Raw genomic sequence first — 21,117 nt, forward strand, 5'->3', positions numbered from 1 at the left:
TCCTTGAAACTCCCTCCTAATCCTGTCAGCTGCAAATAAAGTTTCTGTTTAGAAAATGTGATATAAAGCTTCTTCAAAGATACACAGTTAAAAAGTGAAGTACTGTTTAGATCATGAAATAGCCTCCATATAAAAACAAACCCAGGAAGCATCACTCCTGCTGGGGTCATTCTGGAAGTGTAATGCAAGGCTTGGTACAGAGGCACCACTGAAATAATTTCAATAGCAAACAACCCAAAATCTGACACACCCATCTCCCATCTACAGATCACTAGAAAATATTTCCCAGTAAATCAGTTTCTTCAAGAACGGTCGCAAATGCAAAGAAACTTCCTGATACAGTCAAGTGACAGCTGCTGCATTAATTTAAAATTACCCTTTATTTTTCACAAGGTTTTCCAACATGTCGTGCACTTCGGCACGGTAGACTTCGAGACAGTTAGCTTCAAGTTTCCTTAAATTACAAACAGTAGATACAGTAGGACTATTTTAAACCAATTTCTTTAAAATAAATGTCAAGACCCTTAGCTTTAAAAGAGACTGCCACCATTTCATTTTCCTGATACAAAATTCAAGTAATTTTAAGAGTAGAAAACTGTCCCTATAAAACATCCTATTAAAATTTACCAGCATTCTGAAAATAAGCATCAAATTTCCAGTATCCATTGGGTGAAACTACACATTTAGAAAAATAACTCACTTTAAACAAAGGTCACTTGCTGAAGAAAAGTAAGCTTTCAACAGGATGAGTTCTCAGAACAAATGATAAAACATTTTCTCCTTAGATAAAGGATTTAATCCTTGCTCTACCTCTGCAATTAATTTACTTTTTTTCCTTCTATGGGTGTTCATTTCAGTACTGACAATGAGTTAAGAGACCAGGCTACAAAGATACTCTCCTTTCAGTATAAACCAGCATATGGAATTATTGCTTACCAGAAACAACTGTAAACAAGATTAATTTGATTTTGTTTTTATGCTGTGATTTTTCTTTCATTGGTTGGTATCAAATATACAGAGCACCAAACTTTAGCTGTGTCACTTTACTGACTGAAAACCACCATGAATTTTTCCGACGATTCTGTATTTAGCGTTGTTTGGGGTTTGGGTTTGTTTCAACGAAGAAATGGGTTCACTGTGCTTTTCCATTTTCTCTCCTTACCCGCCCTTTAGGACAGCAGAATGGAAAAACAAGTAGGACATGTTTACTTTGGGACTCAAGGCTCAGAGCAGATATCAAGAAATCTTCAACAATATTAGAACATTTTCTCTTTTCCTCCTTTCAGCCCAAAGCACCTCTGCTGTGTAGTAACAGTAACTTAAAGTTTCTTCTATCACCATCTTCCAGAAGAGATCTATAAATAAATGTTTATGTAAAGAACACTGCTGTTGAAGAGGACAAAAAAAAATAAAATTAAGGATCAATAAATGATACTGCAATGTATCTTGTGCCATTCAAGATAGGAAGTCCTTCGTGCAAATGTGTAAGTCTTCCTGGGTGCATGAAGCTCCATCCTTTCCTGGGAGACTCAATGGAGCAGTTGTACCTAAGGAATTTACATCCACCTCCCTGTGGTAAAAACACAAACAACAATAAAACCCCTAACAGTTATCTTATGCTTTAATTAATATTTTAATTAATTCCTTTTTATATATCAATATATAAAAAGGAATTAATCCATATATCCAATTCAAATAACTTGCTATTTTTAACAGGCTGGGTTTTTTTCTTTTACCATCCCTTAGCAAGGTTGTTTACATGACACCATCTTTAGAGCATTAATTAACAGACAAGCATCTGCAATCAGATTGCCCCTTGTCTTGCTTCAGCATTCACTGGATTACAGCTCATTCAAGCAATCTCAGAAAAAACCTAAACAGATACAAGAGTTAAAATTTTTATTCTGTGGCTGATCTAAAAAAGAGTCATTAAAAAAATTCTACAGAAAATAAGCCACTTTATTCAACTCAACTTGGCACTAGTTAAACTCTTTTGAAAAACTGTTTTTCACTGTATAGAAATGAAGCATTTCAAAAATGTTAAAAACCAAATTACTAACATCTCCTAATTTTTTCTTCAAACCATTTCTCTCCCACTATCTGAAACCAATTTGATCAATTCAGCCTGATTGCATCAACAATTCTGGATCCTGGAATTGAGCAAATTTAATCCTTGTCAAAAAACCACAGGGCACAATGTATCTCAATTTGTGATGTGCATCTTTTCCTTCTCAGCTGCGTCTCTAAGTACGTGTGTTTGGGCTCTAGTTTAGAAATAGCATTAGATACTCAAAGGACAACATTTTTTAAGTCAATAACTTGCCTGAAAGTCCTCTCCTACTTTGTTGAGGGCGATGTTGATCGTGAACGTAGAGGAGTCGTGGTGAGGTCTGAGTGACCGCTGCCTGTCAGGGCTGTACTTTACAACAAAGTTCAGTAGAGCATAGCCCTGCAACAAAATATACAGTAAGATTTCAAGCTGTGAACTGCCAGGTCACACACAGGATTCTTGGGATTTTGTTTAAAGCTTAGTTAAAATTAAAAAAAAATCAACAACATTCATCTTTACTGCTGTGTCACATATAAACTCCAACCAAATCAAAGAGGTATATTCAACTGAAATTCTTTAATTTAGTCACACCATGGAGTAATTATCTGCAAAAGCTTTTAACCCATACCTTGGTATAATAGCCAGCAAAGACTTTCAGTGTTACTGGGGCAATGAACTCTCGTATGAAGTGCAGCCACTCATTATCCAGTCCTATTTGCTTCATATGAATGTCATCGGTTGGGACATTCTCATAACCTCCAGAAATGCGGCTGTCCTGATGAGAACACCACAAACAGCTTGGGAACAGGAACATGGAATATTTCTGACATTTCAACAAACATTTACTTGAAATCTGCAGAATCACAAAACTGCAACACAGCAACATTTCAGTGAGTGTCAGTGAGCTGGCTGTACAGCAATTCCACAGCTAACTGTCAAGGAAAAAAAGGTGTGATGAGATATCAGTGAGCAAAAAATTGGAAGTTTTTAAAGAATGAGTTAATATTTGGATGTGTTGCCTGTAAATAAAAGGGCTTCTTGGGATAATTAGCTTTATTTACTGAGCTGCAGATGCAACTGATAAAGATCAAGATCAAATCAAGAGACTACAGGTCTCAACTTGACACGGTAATAAATGTTGAAATAATCTGAAGATAGAAGTATGTTAAAATTATTTCCAGAGGCTCCTACCTGCACTACAATTGTGACTATAATTTCTCATGGTACATTTGTGAATAAGAGAAACATTCCTCTAATTTTAGTAGTAATAAATAAATACCTTTAATTCTTGAGAACATTGACCCAATAGCTCATAACATTTGCACGTAACTCCTTAGGGGGACAAGTCTGACAAATTAGTACTTAAGAGGTAAATGAGTAAAACTTGTCTGAACAGTTATCAACAGCTATTCAAAATCAGCCTTGGGTAGCTGTCAGGTACCTGCTACAGGGCTGCACCATCATTAGTGTCTACTTTGCTAATTCAAAGTCTGCATTGGGTTTGAGTGGCACAGCTTGGATAGCAGGGGCTGCAGGGGTGAGAAGCTGCTGGAAACTTCCCCTGTGGAGCCAATGCCAGCCACTGCAAGACACACCTGCCACTGGCCAAGGCTGAGCCCAGCAGTGACAAGCACAGCACCTCTGTGCTGACAGTGCCTTTAAGAAAGGGGGAAAAAAAGCCAGTGAAACAGAAATTGGCACTAGAGATGAGACAGAGAGAAGCAGCCCTCCAGACAGCAGGGTCAAGGGAAGCAGGGCAGGAGCTGCTCCAGGCACTGGAGCTGAGATCCTCCTGCAGCCCCTGGAGGTCCCTGGGGGAGCAGAGATCCCCCTGCAGCCCCTGGAGGTCCCTGGGGGAGCAAAGATCCCCCTGCAGCCCAGAGGAGCCCATGGCAGAGCAGGTGGATGCCTGAAGGAGGCTGTGATCCCATAGAAGCCTGTGCTGGAGAAGGCTGCTGGCAGCAGAGAGGAGCCCACAGTGCAGCAGTTTTTCTGGCAGGACTTGTGACCCCACAGGGGACCCACCCTGGAGCATTCTGCTCCTGAAGGGCTGCACCCCATGGAAGAGACCCACACTGGAGCAGAGGAAGAATGTAAGGAGCCCTCCCCCTGAGGAGGAAGGAGTGGCAGAGTATGTGATGACCCCAATCTCCCATTTTCCCATCCCTGTGCACTGCTGGGGAGGAGAAGGTAGAGAAAATGGGAAGTAAATTAAAGCCTGGGAGGATGAGAGGAGTGGGGCAAGGGTGTTTTTAAGATGTTGTTCCATTGTTCATTATATTATCAATTGAACCAGAGTAGAAAGCAAACAAATTTCATTAAACTGAGTCTGTTTTGCCTGTGATGGCAATTGAATGATCTCTGCCTGTCCTTATTTCTCAAGTCAAACCATTTTTTTACTTTCTCTCCCCTGTCCAGTTGAGGGCAGTGACAAAATGGCTTGGGTGGGTGCCTGGCATCCAACCAGGGTCAGCACACCACAGCATTAATTGAAGAATGGCTCTAAATCTACTGAAAAAGCAGCTACATGGTAGACTAAACTAAGCACTTCATACCACAAAGCAGATGTTTCAGACAATTGGCAATTGTTAGGATGGTTTTTGCAGTACTCTATGTCTTACTCTTGTAAAAGCAGTTAAGATCACTCATTAAGATTATGTTTATATAGGCTGACACTTACTTGGTGTTTTCCACCAGACCATTGCCCAAAATGTTCCATTTCTTCTACTAATTCATCACAGGCAGTGTCAGAAAATATGGGAAACCAAAACACATCTGGACACGGCTACAAAAAAAACCCCAAACAATTAAAAATGTGATTCTCAAGCACATTCTCACAACAGCATAAACTATGAGCTACATTCTAAGCCCTGAGCCAGCACAAAGAATGTCGGTGCACCCACATCTTCTGTGCCTTATGGCTCTAAATAACAGCCTTGGTCTTCTACATTACAGGTTAATATGGGAAAACAGATTAAAACTTAACATTGCTTTACACACAAACAATTTATCCAGTGTTTTAGAGAGGCAATGTTCATTAAATCACTGTCCCTAATTGTCACAACTGATCATCCAACACAAGTGCTCTGTCAAGACCAGTTGCAAAAAAGCAAGCAAAAATTCACTTCTGATACAAAACATCAAAAAACTGTTTAGCCAAAGACCAAAAGAGCATTTGCATGGAAATATTTACTGCATGCTGATTTATATTGTCATTTATATATGGCATATATATGTGGGATAAATACATATTGATCCTACTAAATTTTAAAAAATTACTCATACTGACCTGTTCTACTATGTTATCAGTGAAGATCTTTGAGTAGTTTGGATTTATGTAAGTTTCCTTCCAGTCCTAAAAAAACATGATTTAAAAACATTACAACAGAACAATGACATTTAGAAGTGATAAAAAATAATTTATTCATTTGCTCTACTGAAAGCACCAGAAACAATTTATAAATTTCTTATTCCCATAAACAAACTGCTTCCCATCATCTCAAAAATCATGAAAACTGTTACCTTAGGGCCATATCTCCAATTTCCTGCTCTGGTCACCAGCTGGCTTATTGATATGATATACTGTCATTTGCTTAGATGGGTGAGAACACCTTTTAGCACATAATCAATATTTAGCACACAGTAAACAAAAGTTCTCCACATAAAGCCTTTAAATTTCAAGTCCTTTATAATATATAAATTTATACTTATTCTTTTTAATTAAATAACTTTTTAGCAGTAATTAGATGCATACCACAGGATTTTCAAAGATCTGCCAGAGGTCATTGTTGTAGTGGGAGGTATTGTAATTGGCTGTAGAAAGAAGTCTTCCAAATTCATGTCTGTTGGTAATGTACATGAAAACACCCTATACCAATTAGAGAAAGCATCATTAGCAAAACTGTCCATCTTAGCAAAGTTTTAAAAAGCTCTGTTCATAACTGCTCTTTCATAAAATATTGTACAACTGTACACACATTTTGTAAAGGTGCTGTTAATTTACCATCTTAATTTTCAAATGGTTGACTCCAATCACCAACTACTCTTTATAAATTGTTGTTTACAAGCATTTGCCTGCATTTATTTTCTAAATACGTTAAACCAAAACATATATTGTTGAGAACATATGTAAAGTTATAGAAAGGAAAAAGCAGAGGAGTGATTGGTTGATTTGCTTTCCAGGAAACTTAGGCAGACACACTGAAAGCATCAGATCTCAAACTGAAAATGCTCACACACAAGAAAACCAACGTCTAAGGTTAAGTTTCAAATTATAAACTGAAAGAATAAGCTAACTATCAAAGGGTTCATGAAAGAACAAGAAACTTATTTCAGAGTATTCACTACATGATCCATCTGGTGAATTGGCCTGAAATAAAAAGATATTGGCAAATACAGCGCATGAGAATATTCAGATCAGCATCCAAAACAGCTGAGCACTCTGAAGTCTGTTCATGTAATTATGTGCAAGGTATCAAGTGTGGTAAGATACATCTTTATTATCAAGCTATTAACAGAAGGTATTAAGAGAACTCTCTTGATTAGAAGTAGTAGCAGAAAATAGTATTTTTAAAAAGAAACTTAGGTTCTATGGGATTTTTTTTAGTTAAGATTTTTCAGACTAAAACTTCATTTCTGAAATGCTTGTGATTTTTAGATTTGCAGCAAATGAAGACATTACCATTTGGGTACTTTGGTACTTCTGTCTATGTTTTTGTCTGAAAAAGAGTTAAACTGTTAGAAAGATAATGATTATGTTAAACATGCCCAGTTCTGGGCACTTACCAAATCATAAAATAGCTGCAGCAGGGAGAATAAGGAGGGCCTGGGTCAAGAGAAACAGCTTAAAAGTGACAATGTGGTCACTGAGGGGGCCTGGCAGACCTACCAGTGATCTGAGCTTTACTCCTTCCTAGAACTGCTCCATTTTAGCTACAGAAGCAGTGTCAGCACACCTTGACCTTAGCAGCACTGAGAAACCCCCCTGAGGAAACAAAGAGCCTCTCTGAGAGGCTTTCAGCTGGGCATGAAAAACCTGTCCCTGGCAAAAACCTGAACATTAGAAGATTGAAGAGAAAGCTAGAGCAGTATTTCATCAGAGGAAGTGGACAGAGGAGAAGTATCTTCCTGTGGTAGAGTGATACTGCATGTAATAATAACTAATTAATAAAAAAAAGTAAAGCAACACCTTTGGGGCTCTGAGCATATGGAATGTTTCCGAAGAAGGGGAGTCTTTTTCCCTTTGTAAAGTCTAAAATGAAGGAGAATCATCACATCAGTTTTCTGACACAATCTCTCTCTATTTCCGACTACTTTTAGGTTTTCACAGTTACATCAGGGAAATAGCAGCCTTTGATCAAAAGCTGATATGCCTTTACAGACAACATGCATCTCCAAGCAAAGCTCCTCATACACATGTCAAAGCTGTTTCCACCAGCCCCTTCTTATCTGCTGCAATACAAAAACAAGCATGTACCAAACCCTCCTACAGCCCAGACTGAGAAAGAGGAGAAGAGGAAGCAATTTTCTGATGAGCCAGTCAGATTAGTTTAAATGAGCACATGGAAAGCACAGGTTTTGCAGGAACTGATGCTGAGGAGGTTTGAATACAACAGGACTGGACGGGGACGTTCTGAAGAATCAGTACAAACACAGGAGATCATGCCTTGTTATGAGGGAATAAAAAAATTAATACTTGCCAACTTTTCTTGTTCAATTCAGCAAAAATATTTTTCAATGCTATAGTGTCTGGAAATAGGTCTGGTTTAGGTCTTATTTGTCTCAGTGCTGAAACTAGTGTAAATATCAGTAGAAATATGGATTTACAGATTCATAGCTTCACAGTACAAATAAGTTGTCTCATTACTTCTGGATTAATGTAAGTAACATTCATCTGATACAGTTTTAATCTACCTAAAAAAATTAATGAGTAATTCATGCTCCCTAAGAAGATTCCTACCATTTCTTAAACCACCTTGACTTTTTATATAATACTGCCCATCACTGGTTTCAATATGTATCTACTTAATAAAAAATTGCAAAGTATACAACTTAATCTGCTGGAAGTTTCACACTGTACAAAAATATGCATGATAACGATGAGCCAAATGCATTGGTAAGTTTTAAGTCATAAACAGCAGAGTTGAGCCCTCTTTCCTGTTGAGGCTGTGCCAAAGGAAAAAGGTATTTTAACCTCAACAGAAATTTTCAGGGAATTTAACTAGAAACCACCATGCAGTCAGTGCATCAGTGCACTGGCCTTGAAAAAAACCTCTGCTCTCAACAATTTAAAGAAATACACCTAAAGGGTTTGATCACACAAAAATTGGCCAGTACTTTGAATTAGAAGTAAAATATAATATCCAAGATCAATCAAGTAAAGCAGACTATGAGTACAGCAGGACACAGAAATGTGTGGATTTGCAAGCAAGCTGTTACAGATACACCTTACCATTTCCCTGGCATTCCTGCAGAGTGCCATATCAGGATCCATCTTATCACGCATGAAGTAGCTCTTTTCTTTCATCTCAGTTCTGAGAGTTTGTCCCTTAATTAAGTATATATTAGCCATATAAGGGATATTCCATACTCCTCTGTTGAAAATAAGAAAAAAACACCCCACAGAAATAGTTTAAAGCTATGAAAACTAATTTGTTGCCTATTCTTTTAAATCAGCATCTCTGTACTTGCTGACAAGACTAAGCAAGTTGCAAGGAGAAGAAGCTGAAAGGTTCCCAAGACACTTGTAAAACTACATCTGGACATCTCAAACATGGCGTAGGCAGTAATTCAATTTTTGTGAAATACTGTTCCAAAAATATAGCAAGGTCAAATTCTCCATAGAGTTTTAACTACACATGTACTTCATATTTCCATAGTTAAGGCAATCAGTCAAACTCTCTTATAATATTATTCTACACTACCAGATGGAGAAAGTAACTCCAAACAGATTCTTAAATGAGTTTAAAGACTTCACTGAGATTTCACACAGCTGGTCTGAACTCCTCACACAAATACCCACAGACCACAGCAGGCCACGTATTTATGTGAGCTGGGCCAATATCAACACAAAAGCATTGCTTTCAAAACCCTCCCTCTGCAGATCTCCCCCTCTCAATGCCAACACATCTTTTAGTACAGTAGGACTGAAAACAAGCCAGTCATATCCAAGAAGTCTGTTTCTTTTCTTCCAGGTCAAAGAAAAGGCATCACCACATGGAACAGCCAAGCTTAGAACAACTTACATCACATTAATTTAGGGGAGGGATAAACCCTAAAGTTTATCCTTGACAAAGGTATTGCTGAAGAGGTCCTAAAGATATACCTGACATCATATACAGGATGAAACACACAAAGAAATTTTGTGTTTTAATCAGTGGAAAACTGTTCTATTGATTAAGCATTTGCCCCAAAGAGATGACAAAGCCATTCGATGAATACAATTCCTTTTGGCTGGGATGTAGTTTTGGGTTTGCTATTTGTTTATCCTGCCTTGTTCTGTACTGTGCACTGCTAGAGCAACCAGACACCATCAGACAGGTACCAGTAATGACTGTGTCCAGTTCTAACACCAGCTCATCATGTTAAACACTTGGCTTTTTTTCCAAGCTGTGAGTGGGAATAAACAAGTGTATTGCTATGAAACAGAAAACACAAAACAATATACCTCATCTCATCTCTCCAGGAATAATACCATATTCTTATATTTTCATGCAATATGTTGCTAATAACCATACAGGGTGCCCTGGCTTTAACAATTAATTTACAGTTACTTACACTCTGTTCCCTTGGACAATGTCCACATAATCTTCTGATCGAGCATAATAACCATCTGGGCTCAAAGCACCCCAGAAATTGGACCAGAGCTTCCCATGGCGAGTTACAAGCGGAGCAATTATCTTTCTGTGAAGTGACATATTGAATATGAAACTATGAAAACCTGAAGCACTTGAAATTGACATCAGGAACTGCTGTTTGACAGGAACAAAATGCTTTGTGAATTGTTGGCCCCCAAACCCCTTATGAACTACAGCAGTGAAATACCAGAGTAAACAAAGAGGATTTAACTCTGCAAAAACAAATAGGATCTTATTTTCTCTGGGCAGACCTCAGAGAATCCTTTCAATTTAGAGGAAATTCTACAAAGTAAGAAATTTACTATACCTGTTCTGTTCTATCAGTATTCTTAAAGTTTTTGGGTTTGTCAGCACGACATCTGCATCTATGCTTAAGTAATATTCACATGTTTTATCCTGGCGACAAAGGTCCCTAAAAAGACAAGAAGGAATTATTAACTCATGTTAATAATAATGTCCACATGGACACATATCCAGAAAAAAAATCACAAACAAAAAGATTTTTAAAAGATCCCCAAACCACAAGTAATTACTGAACTGATCCATTGCATTAAAAGCCTCTGCAGCACAGTATTGTAAAGGTGTCTTGAGATTACAGGAGTGTGATTACCTAAGAGATTAAAATACATGGATCAGATGCCTTATATTTTTCTTTTAATTAACTAAGTGGCCTCTAGCCTTTACCAGGTTCAGCAATACCATCTATAAAGTGTCCTAATGGAAAATGGGGAAGGGGGAACATGTCATTAATTTATAGAGCTGGGTATCAGTACAATCATTTAATTGTGAAGTATGACCTTATTTAGTAAGGTCCTCTAGCAAGTAACTGCATGTGGCTGTAATGCAGTCCTTGGAAAAAGTTTCCACAGATACAATCTGCTAATCTGAATGGTAATTGAAACCTTATGGAGAGTGTAAGATAAAAACTATGAATAAATGTATATTTAAAAACCTTTTCTTTGTCTTTTTGACCTACAGGAACAACAAAGTTGGTAAAGTTATAAATAAACCAATTGCAAAGGCAGTGAATTTACACTGAAGAAAGTAATGGAATGTGTCCACACACTATTTCCATCAGCTGTGATTTTGATCTCAGAAGAATAAACTATTTTCAGAAATCCCCATGCCTTCAAGAGAAAGACAAATAAAACACATTGTACTGTAAAGATAAAAGATACACAGACTATGTTCGTATGTTTCTCCTAGGGTGGACTTGCTAGGCCAAAACTTGGTACAGTGAATTCAGCTTTCTTATGCCATCAGCAGAGTAAGAGATGATAGGAAATCAAATATATTTGTATAGAAGGAAGTTTCCTCAAGTCAATACTAAAGCAACAGCTTCCCATCTTGCAGGTATTATTGAATTTGTCTGTTTTTCCTATTTTAATTCCACTATAACAGCATGAAATATTATCTTACTTTCTTGTTTTAAAATATTTATAATCAGTGCTTTAGTTCAAGTTCTTGATTTGATTGATTGTGACTGTTTTCTGCATAGGCAAAGATCTCTGTCACTTCCAAAGTTCTGATAAAGGGTGGATGTGACAGGTTATATACAAGTCAAGGTAAGAGCTGCCATGGCTTCCTGCCTGCTCTTCTTCCATCCCCCTCCAAGCCTAGCACTAAATCTTCCACCACAATTACTACTTATCAACACCTTTTGGGTCCTTCTGCTTCAACTTTCTTCTGCTCAAAGGGCTTTTTTAGAATCACAATAGAAGGTAGAAGTTTTTATATTCCATAACTTTAAGCACTCCTTCCTCTTCAAGCCTGATCACTAAAGATCTATCAATAATTTCACAAAAACTTTTAAAATATTCATATCTAAGAAATGGTCTTCCCATTGCTGCTAAAATCACTGTGTTTGAATACACCCAGTTTACATCTCTGGTCAGTCTCTGGGCTTGCCTTAACTGACATCTTACAGAGACATTTTTATGACAGAAATTCCTTAATCAGCTTTTCTCACGTAACTGCCCCAAATGAAACCAGCAGGTTTTATTTTGGCCATAACAAGGTCCTGCAATTCAGTCTTTATGGTATTTTCCATTACTAATCCATTCTGTTCAAAGCTTTACAACTGCTGAACACAAGTCACATGTAGCTTTATCACTGGCTTAATTACAATTATTAATAGGAACCTGACTTTTATACTGCACTTGGCACTAGAAGTAAAATTTCTTCCAAAAATATTCAGCTCCTTTATCCTTATTCTAGTGAGGAAAATAGACCTGAGACCACACTTGATCGTGGTTCAGGGTGCCAGACACAACACTTGCTAGCACTGCCCCAAAAACAGGTAAACCTCTGCTGCTTACAAAAACATGAATGGAATTAATGTTTCTAATTATAAAATTGTGATAAAGTGGAACAAATTTATATTTATTTGTAGGCAAATATACCTATAAAATAAATTAGGTAATAGCAAAATGCATTGTCTTTTAACTTTTGCCTTCTTTTCTGCCCCCCATCCCTTTTAAATCCAGAACCAGAAAATTCTATTCCAACTGGTCCCATGTGCTTGGTGTTAGAAACTCTCCTGTGCCTCATTCACATAATAATCCAAACCACAAAATATTATATTAAAGGTTTTGGTCTAAGTCACACTTGGTCATTCAGTACTCTATTGAAAACTCTGAAAAGAATTCCTGTTCTAAACAGTCAGAAAATTTCAAAATTACTCTTCTGACTTATTTTTTCCTCCTTTTTCTTTCTCTACAGTGTTGAAGACTGGATTACCACATGGCAGAACTTAGCCTTCACATTTGACATGATGACTTGTACCTGAAAATGCTATAAGAATTATCCTGCAAGCATGAAGTTTTGCTATTCGATGATCCTTTGCACTTTAAGGTCACTAACAAGTCTCCCCAAAACACTACAGGTTTCAGATGGAGAGAATGAAAGTGATAAAAGTTTCAGTCAAAATTAATAAAGCAAGCACACTCTCAAGAAATTAATGCATCTTCTCTTTAGGTTTTCAGTGTTGCCCAGCAGCTTTGCCCAAGGAAATAAATGTAACCCTTTATACTCTCATGCTTTAGGGTATTACATTCTTACACTGTATGCTAACCTCTCCAGATGTAGAAATCCCAGATTATATGTTATAATTATAAACTATTTCTATGCATGTCCAGGTCACTCCAAGGAACACTGGAAAGTGCTTTCTGGCAGAGCTCATGTGTAAAATGCTTCTTCATCTAAATTCAACGGCTAAAATCTTCGATCTACTTGCTTTACACTCCACCTGCTCTGAACTGAGACCAGATGTTGAAAAGAAAGCTATGTTCTTGTACATAACTTAGAGCAAGTTCCGTGTAGCGATTAAAAACAATTTAGAAGAAAGCCAAGATTTTTTGGTTGGCAGTGTGAAGCGAAGCTCAGCAGGTCAGTTTAAAGTATTTTGCAATCAGAGTGATGTTTGACTGCGTTTACAAACCACAAATCCATCTGGAACAGTGACCTCATCTGAAAATGGGAGAATGTCACAGCTCTTCCCTTCATCACACTTTCCACTGAGATATTCCAAGTGTCTACTTGGTTGCAACAGAGACATATTATCTACCCAATTTCTCTACCACTGAGCCATCTATTTTTTTTTTTAGGCATAGTTTGAACTTGCAATTAATCAAGTTACCATTTTTAGACCTCTCAGTTTGGAAACACAATTCCAGATGAGGACTGCAAGGTGTTCCAGATACAAGTCTGCTACCAAAAGCCTGGGTGACATCCCCTGCCATGTAGGGTTACATTTTGCATCTCTCCAGCCAGCCACAACAGCACAAACACATTCACAGCAACCATCACTAAAAACAAATCCAGCAAACAGATAAATCACTAATGCTTAGTTTTGCATCTCAGGTTGAAGCATTATCACCACAGTTATCACACCTGGAAGCTACTGAAATCAGCAGTGGGTGGAAAATGTGTTCTTCAGCAACACTCAAAGTTCAGTGTTCCTCCTCCAACTGAGACTGAAACCCAAAACTACTGAAGCATTCAGAAGAAGCAGCTCCAGAAAATCCAAGTCTCTAACAGAAAACACTTGACATCTGGGAGCCAAAGTTCTAATCCCTGTTCTTCCTTCCCCCACAGCCAAAATACCTGTCTCTACTCAAAAGCTGTGTCCTACTCCCTCCAGGGTCCATGCCACCATGGCTTGTCAATAGCAAATGGGAACTCAGACAATGACTTCATATCCTCCTTCAAGAAACACACAGGAGACCCCAAACTTAGCTCAAAATTCAACAGTGCTGTCAATGAACTCTGACTCCGATCTCTACTATTTTTCCTGAAACTTTTGAAAGTTTCCAATGTAAACTTTCATTAAAATGTGCACATTCCCACTTAAAAGCTGAGATAAATGACATTTTTTATACAGTTTTATGCAGTTTACAGTTAACAGTTTACCCTGTTCTGTTACCAATATTTTTGAGGGAGGAACAAAATAAAACCAACTCCCCCAAAAGAGGAACCCTGAAGGCTGCCATTACCAGGAGAAAAAAACATTATGGAAAATGCACTTTATATAAATAAAACCTCAGAAGTGAGTATTTCCCAACTTTCTGTTATTACTTGAACATATTTAATTGCTTTTTATGTTTTCTGTCATAACAAATTCTGTGACAGCTGGCTGAAATCTCATCTGCAACCAAGGCAAAACCAAAGATGATTTTTCCTCAAAGAAAATAAAGTACTGCAAGAGCTCATACCTTACAGACAAAGGCTTAAAAAAAGAAAGACATGGAAATGCCACTCAAGTGCTTCGAGTGATGAAAATGCAGAGAAAACTATTCAGACAACAAGCAGCTAAACCTTCCTTCTCTTTATTCTGCTTAGCTTTCCTTACATTTTATCTCTATTCAGCCCACAAGAAGGAAAGCTGTGCGCCCCTGTTTCCCAGTATTGTTGAATTCTAATAAGTTTTGCAGACTGCACAATTTTGGATCTTTTCCAACACCTATCCAACTTTCACAAGCACATGAGAGGGCTTTCTACATCAGGAAGAAGTACCAAATTAAATGCTTTAATTATTCCTTATTATATGAATAAGAAAAGCTGACCAAAGTTTGCTGCATGGCTATGGGTAAAACTGAATAAAGGTTATTTTCTCACATTTATACTGACATGAGAGTGTCATTTACTGAGAATCTCATTATGATTTATCACCACTTTTTACTGAGCCAAAAGCCAGGAAGAAGAGAGGTGAGGAGAAAACTGATCAAACTGCATTATATACTCCAAAGTATTCTGCTGAAAACAAACTAGACCTTCATTGCTTATCTGCCCCTTCTTTGTATTACCTGAACCCTGCTGGGCTTCTTCAACTAAATAGACGCTGTGGGAAATGTGCAAGTGAGAAGATCAAATTAATTCTAAATCTGCTGGGAACTAATATAGAGACACTAAGAGCAGATTTGGAAGAGAAAGCAAGTTTTTGAGGCAGTTTTGTTCTATCTGTCAATAACGCAGATAGAGGCAGGAGAAGATAAATCAGAAGACTGGATATCAATATCTAAATCAGAATAATAAACAAGTTTGAATATTTTTTTTGTTTGTCAAATTACATCCATACCATGGGTAACATATCACACATATGATTATCTACCTGCCTTTCAAACAGGATTTGAAATGACTGTGCAAATATACATGGAAATTGCTCATTTTTTTTAATCCACAGATCAAGCAGGGACCATATATCAAAAGCTCTGTCACATAAGTCAGTAGGTTCTACCAAAAGATGACAGGTTTTAAGGTCTTTGAGTGAGATTTATTATTACTATAGATACAGATTACACTGAAGACTCTGCCTTATAACAACAAAGAGGAAAAGGCAACTCCAGAAACTCCACCTCAGTTACACATAACATACCCTAAAAAAAGTTTGCAGAATGCTACATACATTTAGAGAGTATTAGAAATAAAGAAAGAATTATTTATAAATATGCAAATGGATGCTTAGACTACCACTGGACATCTGCAGCATTTCCTAGAAAGGCCAGGGGAGAGGTTTGAACCTCAGCCAGAGATCAGTTTTCCAGTGGCTTCAGCACAACAAAGCTCCATTCAAACAAATGTCCAAGAACACCACAGAGACTCAAGACCTTCATTCTTTCAGCTGAGGCTGTGAACAGCCAATGCTCAACCTCTGAACAGATAATGGCCTTCTGGAAATTAACTTCTCTGCTCTGACACTCAGGGGAGATTTGGTAGGAGAGTGAGTCAGAGAATTATCATGGAATGAATCCTGCTCCAGGGCCACAGCCAGGTGGTCCCGACCTTGGTGGGATCCTGTGCTGAGAATCTCCATCCTGTGACTGATGTCCTGGGAGAGCCACAAGCCACTCTCTAGGAGCCAGCTACAAGAGCTGCAGCCACAAGAGACCCTGTGACAGGCAGGTCTGACATGGGAGAAAAACTCCAGGTTTCAATTCAGACACAGAAAGTACCAGGTTTAAAAGCTAAAGTTTTGGATACTCTAGTAAGAGCAAAAGAAAAAAAAGCAAGACCAAACATAAGATAAAGTCAGTGGCCTTTGTGAGAAACTTCTGCTAGAGCACTTCTAAAGGATATTCCTGGCTCTTTGAACCATAGGTAGAACTATAATTCAGTCACCTGTACATCCGAGTCAAGCTTTAACCATATGTTTACTTAAATATAATGTCACTTAAGAAAAAAGAAAAAAAAACCAAGCACTAGGACAACAAAAGTTAAAAGCATATCCAATGCAAAAATGAAAAAATAAATCTGCAATAAGGTAGCTGGAAAATAAAATAAACACTATGAATTGTCTACACCATCACTAAACAAGATGACAGACTACTGAAGCAGCCCAGACCAGAGATATTTTTTTTACAATGATCAACAGCTTCATATATTAGAAACCATGAAACACTGAATTCATATCTAATGTGCAGATCTTTTCTACCACAAAAGCTCCCATTTTCACAGGTGAAGATGTAAACATTAAAGATGCAAAATAATACACATGCAAGATGAAAAAAATGTGAGTGTAGGCATCAATATGGCAGATTTATAAATTCAAACCTACATTCCCATGTTCCGGGCTTCTGCTTGACTCAGGTTTTCTTCAGGTCCAACAATTTTAATATTTCTGATAATGTTCTTGGCTTTTTCCCAGAATTTCTTGATGTGTTTTTCATGGTAAACCTCCTGTAATCATGTAAACATTTTTTATAGCAAATGTAAGGCACAAATTACTATGAATCATTAACACAGTGTCCAAGAACACACTGTATTCTGTCCTAAAGAAACAGATGTCAAACAGTGTTTGAAGATATTCCAGTATATCTGTCATTAAAATGAACCTCCTCTGTCCAAAACTTTAGGAAAATAAGCCATCATATCAGCAATATTAATCAAAGCTGTAAACAATGCAAGATGCACAAGCTATCTATGCAGTATTTTTCAGGATATTTGTTACAGTCTTTAAAACCCATCCTACAACCTCAGTAGCACACTGAAGTTTGTTATGCTCCTCCAGAATCACTTTAGAGAGGGAGCTGCACCTGTACCAAATTGTACAGGCACAGCCATTGTTTCTTTAAAATGCAGTCCCATTGATTATTCCTTCAATTTCTATTTACCCTCCTCTTTATCTTTCTATTTATCTCTGTTTAAGAGTTCTCAGCTGCACACAATATTTCCAAACCAGTGCCCTCACTGTAGCTTTTGCCTACTATGGCTGACATTAGAATAATTGAAATACTGGGTAGGGGGTTTCCCCCTCTATAATAAAAAGTTATTCAGTCTTTGTATTCAATTTCAAATACCGTAAAACTTGGTACCTGAGGCTACAAAACCTACATACCCCACAATTCTCATGAGCACATCAAATTTATACCTTCAAAACCCCCTTACAAAACCACAATGAACACTTTAGAGATAAGCTCTATTTCTATTACTGCTCCCCTTTTTGTTATCATATCAACAGCAATGCATGCACACTGAAAAGGGATACAATTAAATTTTACTCCCATTTTTCTTCCAGTCTCATTTTTTTTCCAAAATAACTGCACACACTCGATACCTCACTCACTAAAATCATAGAATCACAGAATGATTTGTGTTGGAAGGGACTTTAAAGATCATCTCCTTCCAACGCCCCTGCCATGGGCAGGGACAGCTTCCATCAGAGCAGGCTGCCCAAAACAGCAAAGCTGACTGAAGTCACTGGGGAAATATCAGCAATGCCAGATCACTGGGTAATTAGCAGAGAGTATTCAAGAGTAACTTAACTGCAGTGCCAGTCAAAATATATCTGAACACACCAACCTTTCTGTGGGACCCAGCAGGAGTGCCAACAGACACAAAACTACACCAGCAGGATGGAAAGAAAATCCCATGACAACTACCAGGTGACAGTTGTTGATAATATGGTATCACTGTTGGTCAGCCCTGAAGTGGTCAGCAGCTGGCCCAGATGGTCACTGCAGGCCCTTCCAACTAGAACTGTTCTTATTTTACTCTTTTTTTTTTCCTTTTTGCCAGTCAGTACTTCCTCCAGAAGCACACACTTCAAAATACATTTTTTTCATTAATCTAAGCAGTTTCTTTAAATATGCTTCAGTAAGTCCTGACACAATTTCATTTAATTTTTCCAGCTCTGCATACTAAACTCCAAAGGATTATCTCTTCCTATGCATTTTAACTGTGTTGTTATATCAAATCCATACACATTGCATAATTTCCAAAATTGAAGCTCTGTACAATGATAAAGTCATACTTACATTATTATGAATGAAGATACTGAGTGCCTCCCGTGGGTAATCCAGAGTCAACAGTCTGTCTAAAAATTTAGTTAGGAAAGGAGTGGGTTGTTCAATGAAAACACCAATTTTTACTCTTGGATATTCCTAAAAAAAATGATATTTTGACACAACCAATAAGACTTGCCTCTTTTCTAAGATTAATTATAGTAAAGAGCGACTAATGTCATGTAGTAAACTTAGTCCACACAGCTTTCAAACAATCAAAACCAGTGTGCTCAAAAGTGCTGTGTACCCCATTATTTTCGCTGGCTTCACAAAATAAGCAAAGATAATGGATTTAATATTGATATGAAACTCTTTGAATTTAATAAAACACACTGAAAGAAGAAAATAATATAATATGGTTTTTAAAATTCTTACTTAAAAAAAAAAAAAAACAAACATTCAAACAGCAAAAGAATCATTTAAGGAAATACACCTAGAACAAAATGGAAAACTTTTTTTCTCTCCTTAAAGAAGATACAGACACAGAGTACATTTACAAGAAAATATAGGGGAGAGCAGTATTTGTACAAATAGTTAAAGAATAAATACCACAACATATTTTACTCAGCTGTATTAAGTCTAAGACTGCAATATGCTTCTATAAATGTTTATGCACTATTTCTCCCCATTCATTTTGACTGGGCTCTGCATTCCTTCCCTACTTACTGATTTTAGAAAGATCTTTAACAAACTAACAGAGTTTCTCTCCTTACATCCAAGAATTCTGAACTTTCATGGACCTTATTTTAAAGTGAATTCACATCTTTTGATGGTATTTGGCTGCTTTCTAAGTGCTTGATAGAGATGATGACCACTAAAAGAAACAGACAGCACATTTTTATAGTCCTGAAGTGTATTATTGCACTATGCAAGACAAAAAAATTTAAGCTCCAAAGGCTTCAACTCCTACACAAAGAAGCACACTGACTAAAAATTATTTCCATCTCTAAACCAGACAATTACTATAAAAATCTAATCCATTACAAGGCTCAGAGAGAAACCTTATATGAGCATAAAAGGCTGCCAGCTAGCTTTTTAAGCAGGCCAACACCCACTTGAGGAGCATCTGGATAAAGCATCAACACATGCTGAGGTTTCAGTGTCACCGTGTACATCGGAGCCCAGGAACATCCTGGCTCAGAAACACCCAGTGCTTACCCTGACCTCCCAACCACAGCTGTGACCTCTGAGGGCTGCTGTGAAGGTGTGGCCACACAGAGACCCAGCAACTCGGAACAACTGATGGGGAATGCACTGCTGTGTCTCCAGCAAAGCACCTGTGCCACTCTCTGGGAGCCCCAGAACTGTCACACAGCCACAGGAGCTGGTCCCACCTGTGCCCCTCTCTGGGAGCCCCAGAACTGTCACACAGCCACAGGAGCTGGTCCCACCTGTGCCCCTCTCTGGGAGCCCCAGAACTGTCACACAGCCACAGGAGCTGGTCCCACCTGTGCCCCTCTCTGGGAGCCCCAGAACTGTCACACAGCCACAGGAGCTGGTCCCACCTGTGCCCCTCTCTGGGAGCCCCAGAACTGTCACACAGCCACAGGAGCTGGTCCCACCTGTGCCCCTCTCTGGGAGCCCCAGAAGCAGTGACACAGCCACAGGAGCTGGTCCCACCTGTGCCCCTCTCTGGGAGCCCCAGAACTGTCACACAGCCACAGGAGCTGGTCCCACGGTGGCCAGGGACAAGGAAAGCTGCCCAGGCTGAGCTGAGCACACGTGTGCTACCACAGCTACAGCAGTAATTGTACTTGGTGCATTTCAGTCATTCTCAGTCATTCTCCCCTTATTCCCCAGGGGAAAGAGGTTCAGGCTGGATGTGCAAAGGATATGAGGACAATGAGGAATTACTGACACCGCTTCATTACACTGAAACGTGAACCGCTTGCTCTACACTGAAATCTCAGTGTGACCAAACCAAAATGGTGTTTAAAAAATCAGGAGTAAAAATTCCTGTAAACTGCATCTCCTCAAAGTGCAGAGCTCATCAATTTAGACCTTGGTTTACCACAAAGAGTTGCCACTGCATCATCTGAACCTAGGTCACAAATGAGCATTTTGAATATATGAAATCCAAAGTTGCCTCTCAGCAAAACCACTTTGGGAATATCCAGTCTGCACACAGATGTTACATTTTCTTTGATAGATTTTCTCATTTTCAGTGAGGTAATGTATTTGAGTTTTAAATTTTACTTTTTAATAAACAGTAGTTTAATGTAAGACAATTTTTTGGAAGAAACACAGGACAATGTCTCAATACAATTGCACAAAGTCCAGAATCTCTTGCCACAAGAGTTGCCAGTGAAATGAGGAGTGAGGTCATCCTTTTCAGCCACACTGGAAAGTTCCCACACCAGCAAGAAGCTTTAGAATTTAAAAGCATTGCTAGGGAGGTTAAATTGGGCAACAAACTTAGGTTTCAGAAAACAAA

General features: G+C 38.2%; 1 protein-coding gene across 10 annotated transcripts in view; it reads right to left on the bottom strand.

Moving 5' to 3' along the window:
* Positions 1-361: 361 nt before the first annotated feature.
* Positions 362-21,117, bottom strand: part of PLOD2 (procollagen-lysine,2-oxoglutarate 5-dioxygenase 2) — a 61,253-nt gene continuing 40,497 nt past the window's right edge. For 7 of the 10 annotated variants that reach the window (XM_086845022.1, XM_086845021.1, XM_086845013.1 and 4 more), the window contains exons 9-19: positions 18,657-18,782; positions 16,958-17,079; positions 10,214-10,318; positions 9,827-9,952; positions 8,502-8,643; positions 5,805-5,918; positions 5,340-5,405; positions 4,731-4,835; positions 2,679-2,825; positions 2,324-2,449; positions 362-1,570 (exon numbers count right to left, since the gene is read on the bottom strand). In XM_086845022.1, coding sequence (XP_086701148.1) covers positions 1,415-1,570; positions 2,324-2,449; positions 2,679-2,825; positions 4,731-4,835; positions 5,340-5,405; positions 5,805-5,918; positions 8,502-8,643; positions 9,827-9,952; positions 10,214-10,318; positions 16,958-17,079; positions 18,657-18,782 — 1,335 coding nt within the window. In that variant the 3' untranslated portion in view covers positions 362-1,414. Of the gene's footprint in view, positions 1,571-2,323; positions 2,450-2,678; positions 2,826-4,730; positions 4,836-5,339; positions 5,406-5,804; positions 5,919-7,238; positions 7,302-8,501; positions 8,644-9,826; positions 9,953-10,213; positions 10,319-16,957; positions 17,080-18,656; positions 18,783-21,117 lie in introns of all 10 variants that reach the window. The other 3 variants (XM_086845012.1, XM_086845015.1, XM_086845016.1) reach the window with 1 other exon arrangement.

Source organism: Cyanistes caeruleus, chromosome 10 (assembly GCF_971803275.1).
Source record: "Cyanistes caeruleus chromosome 10, bCyaCae1.hap1.1, whole genome shotgun sequence".
Lineage (NCBI taxonomy): Eukaryota > Metazoa > Chordata > Aves > Passeriformes > Paridae > Cyanistes > Cyanistes caeruleus.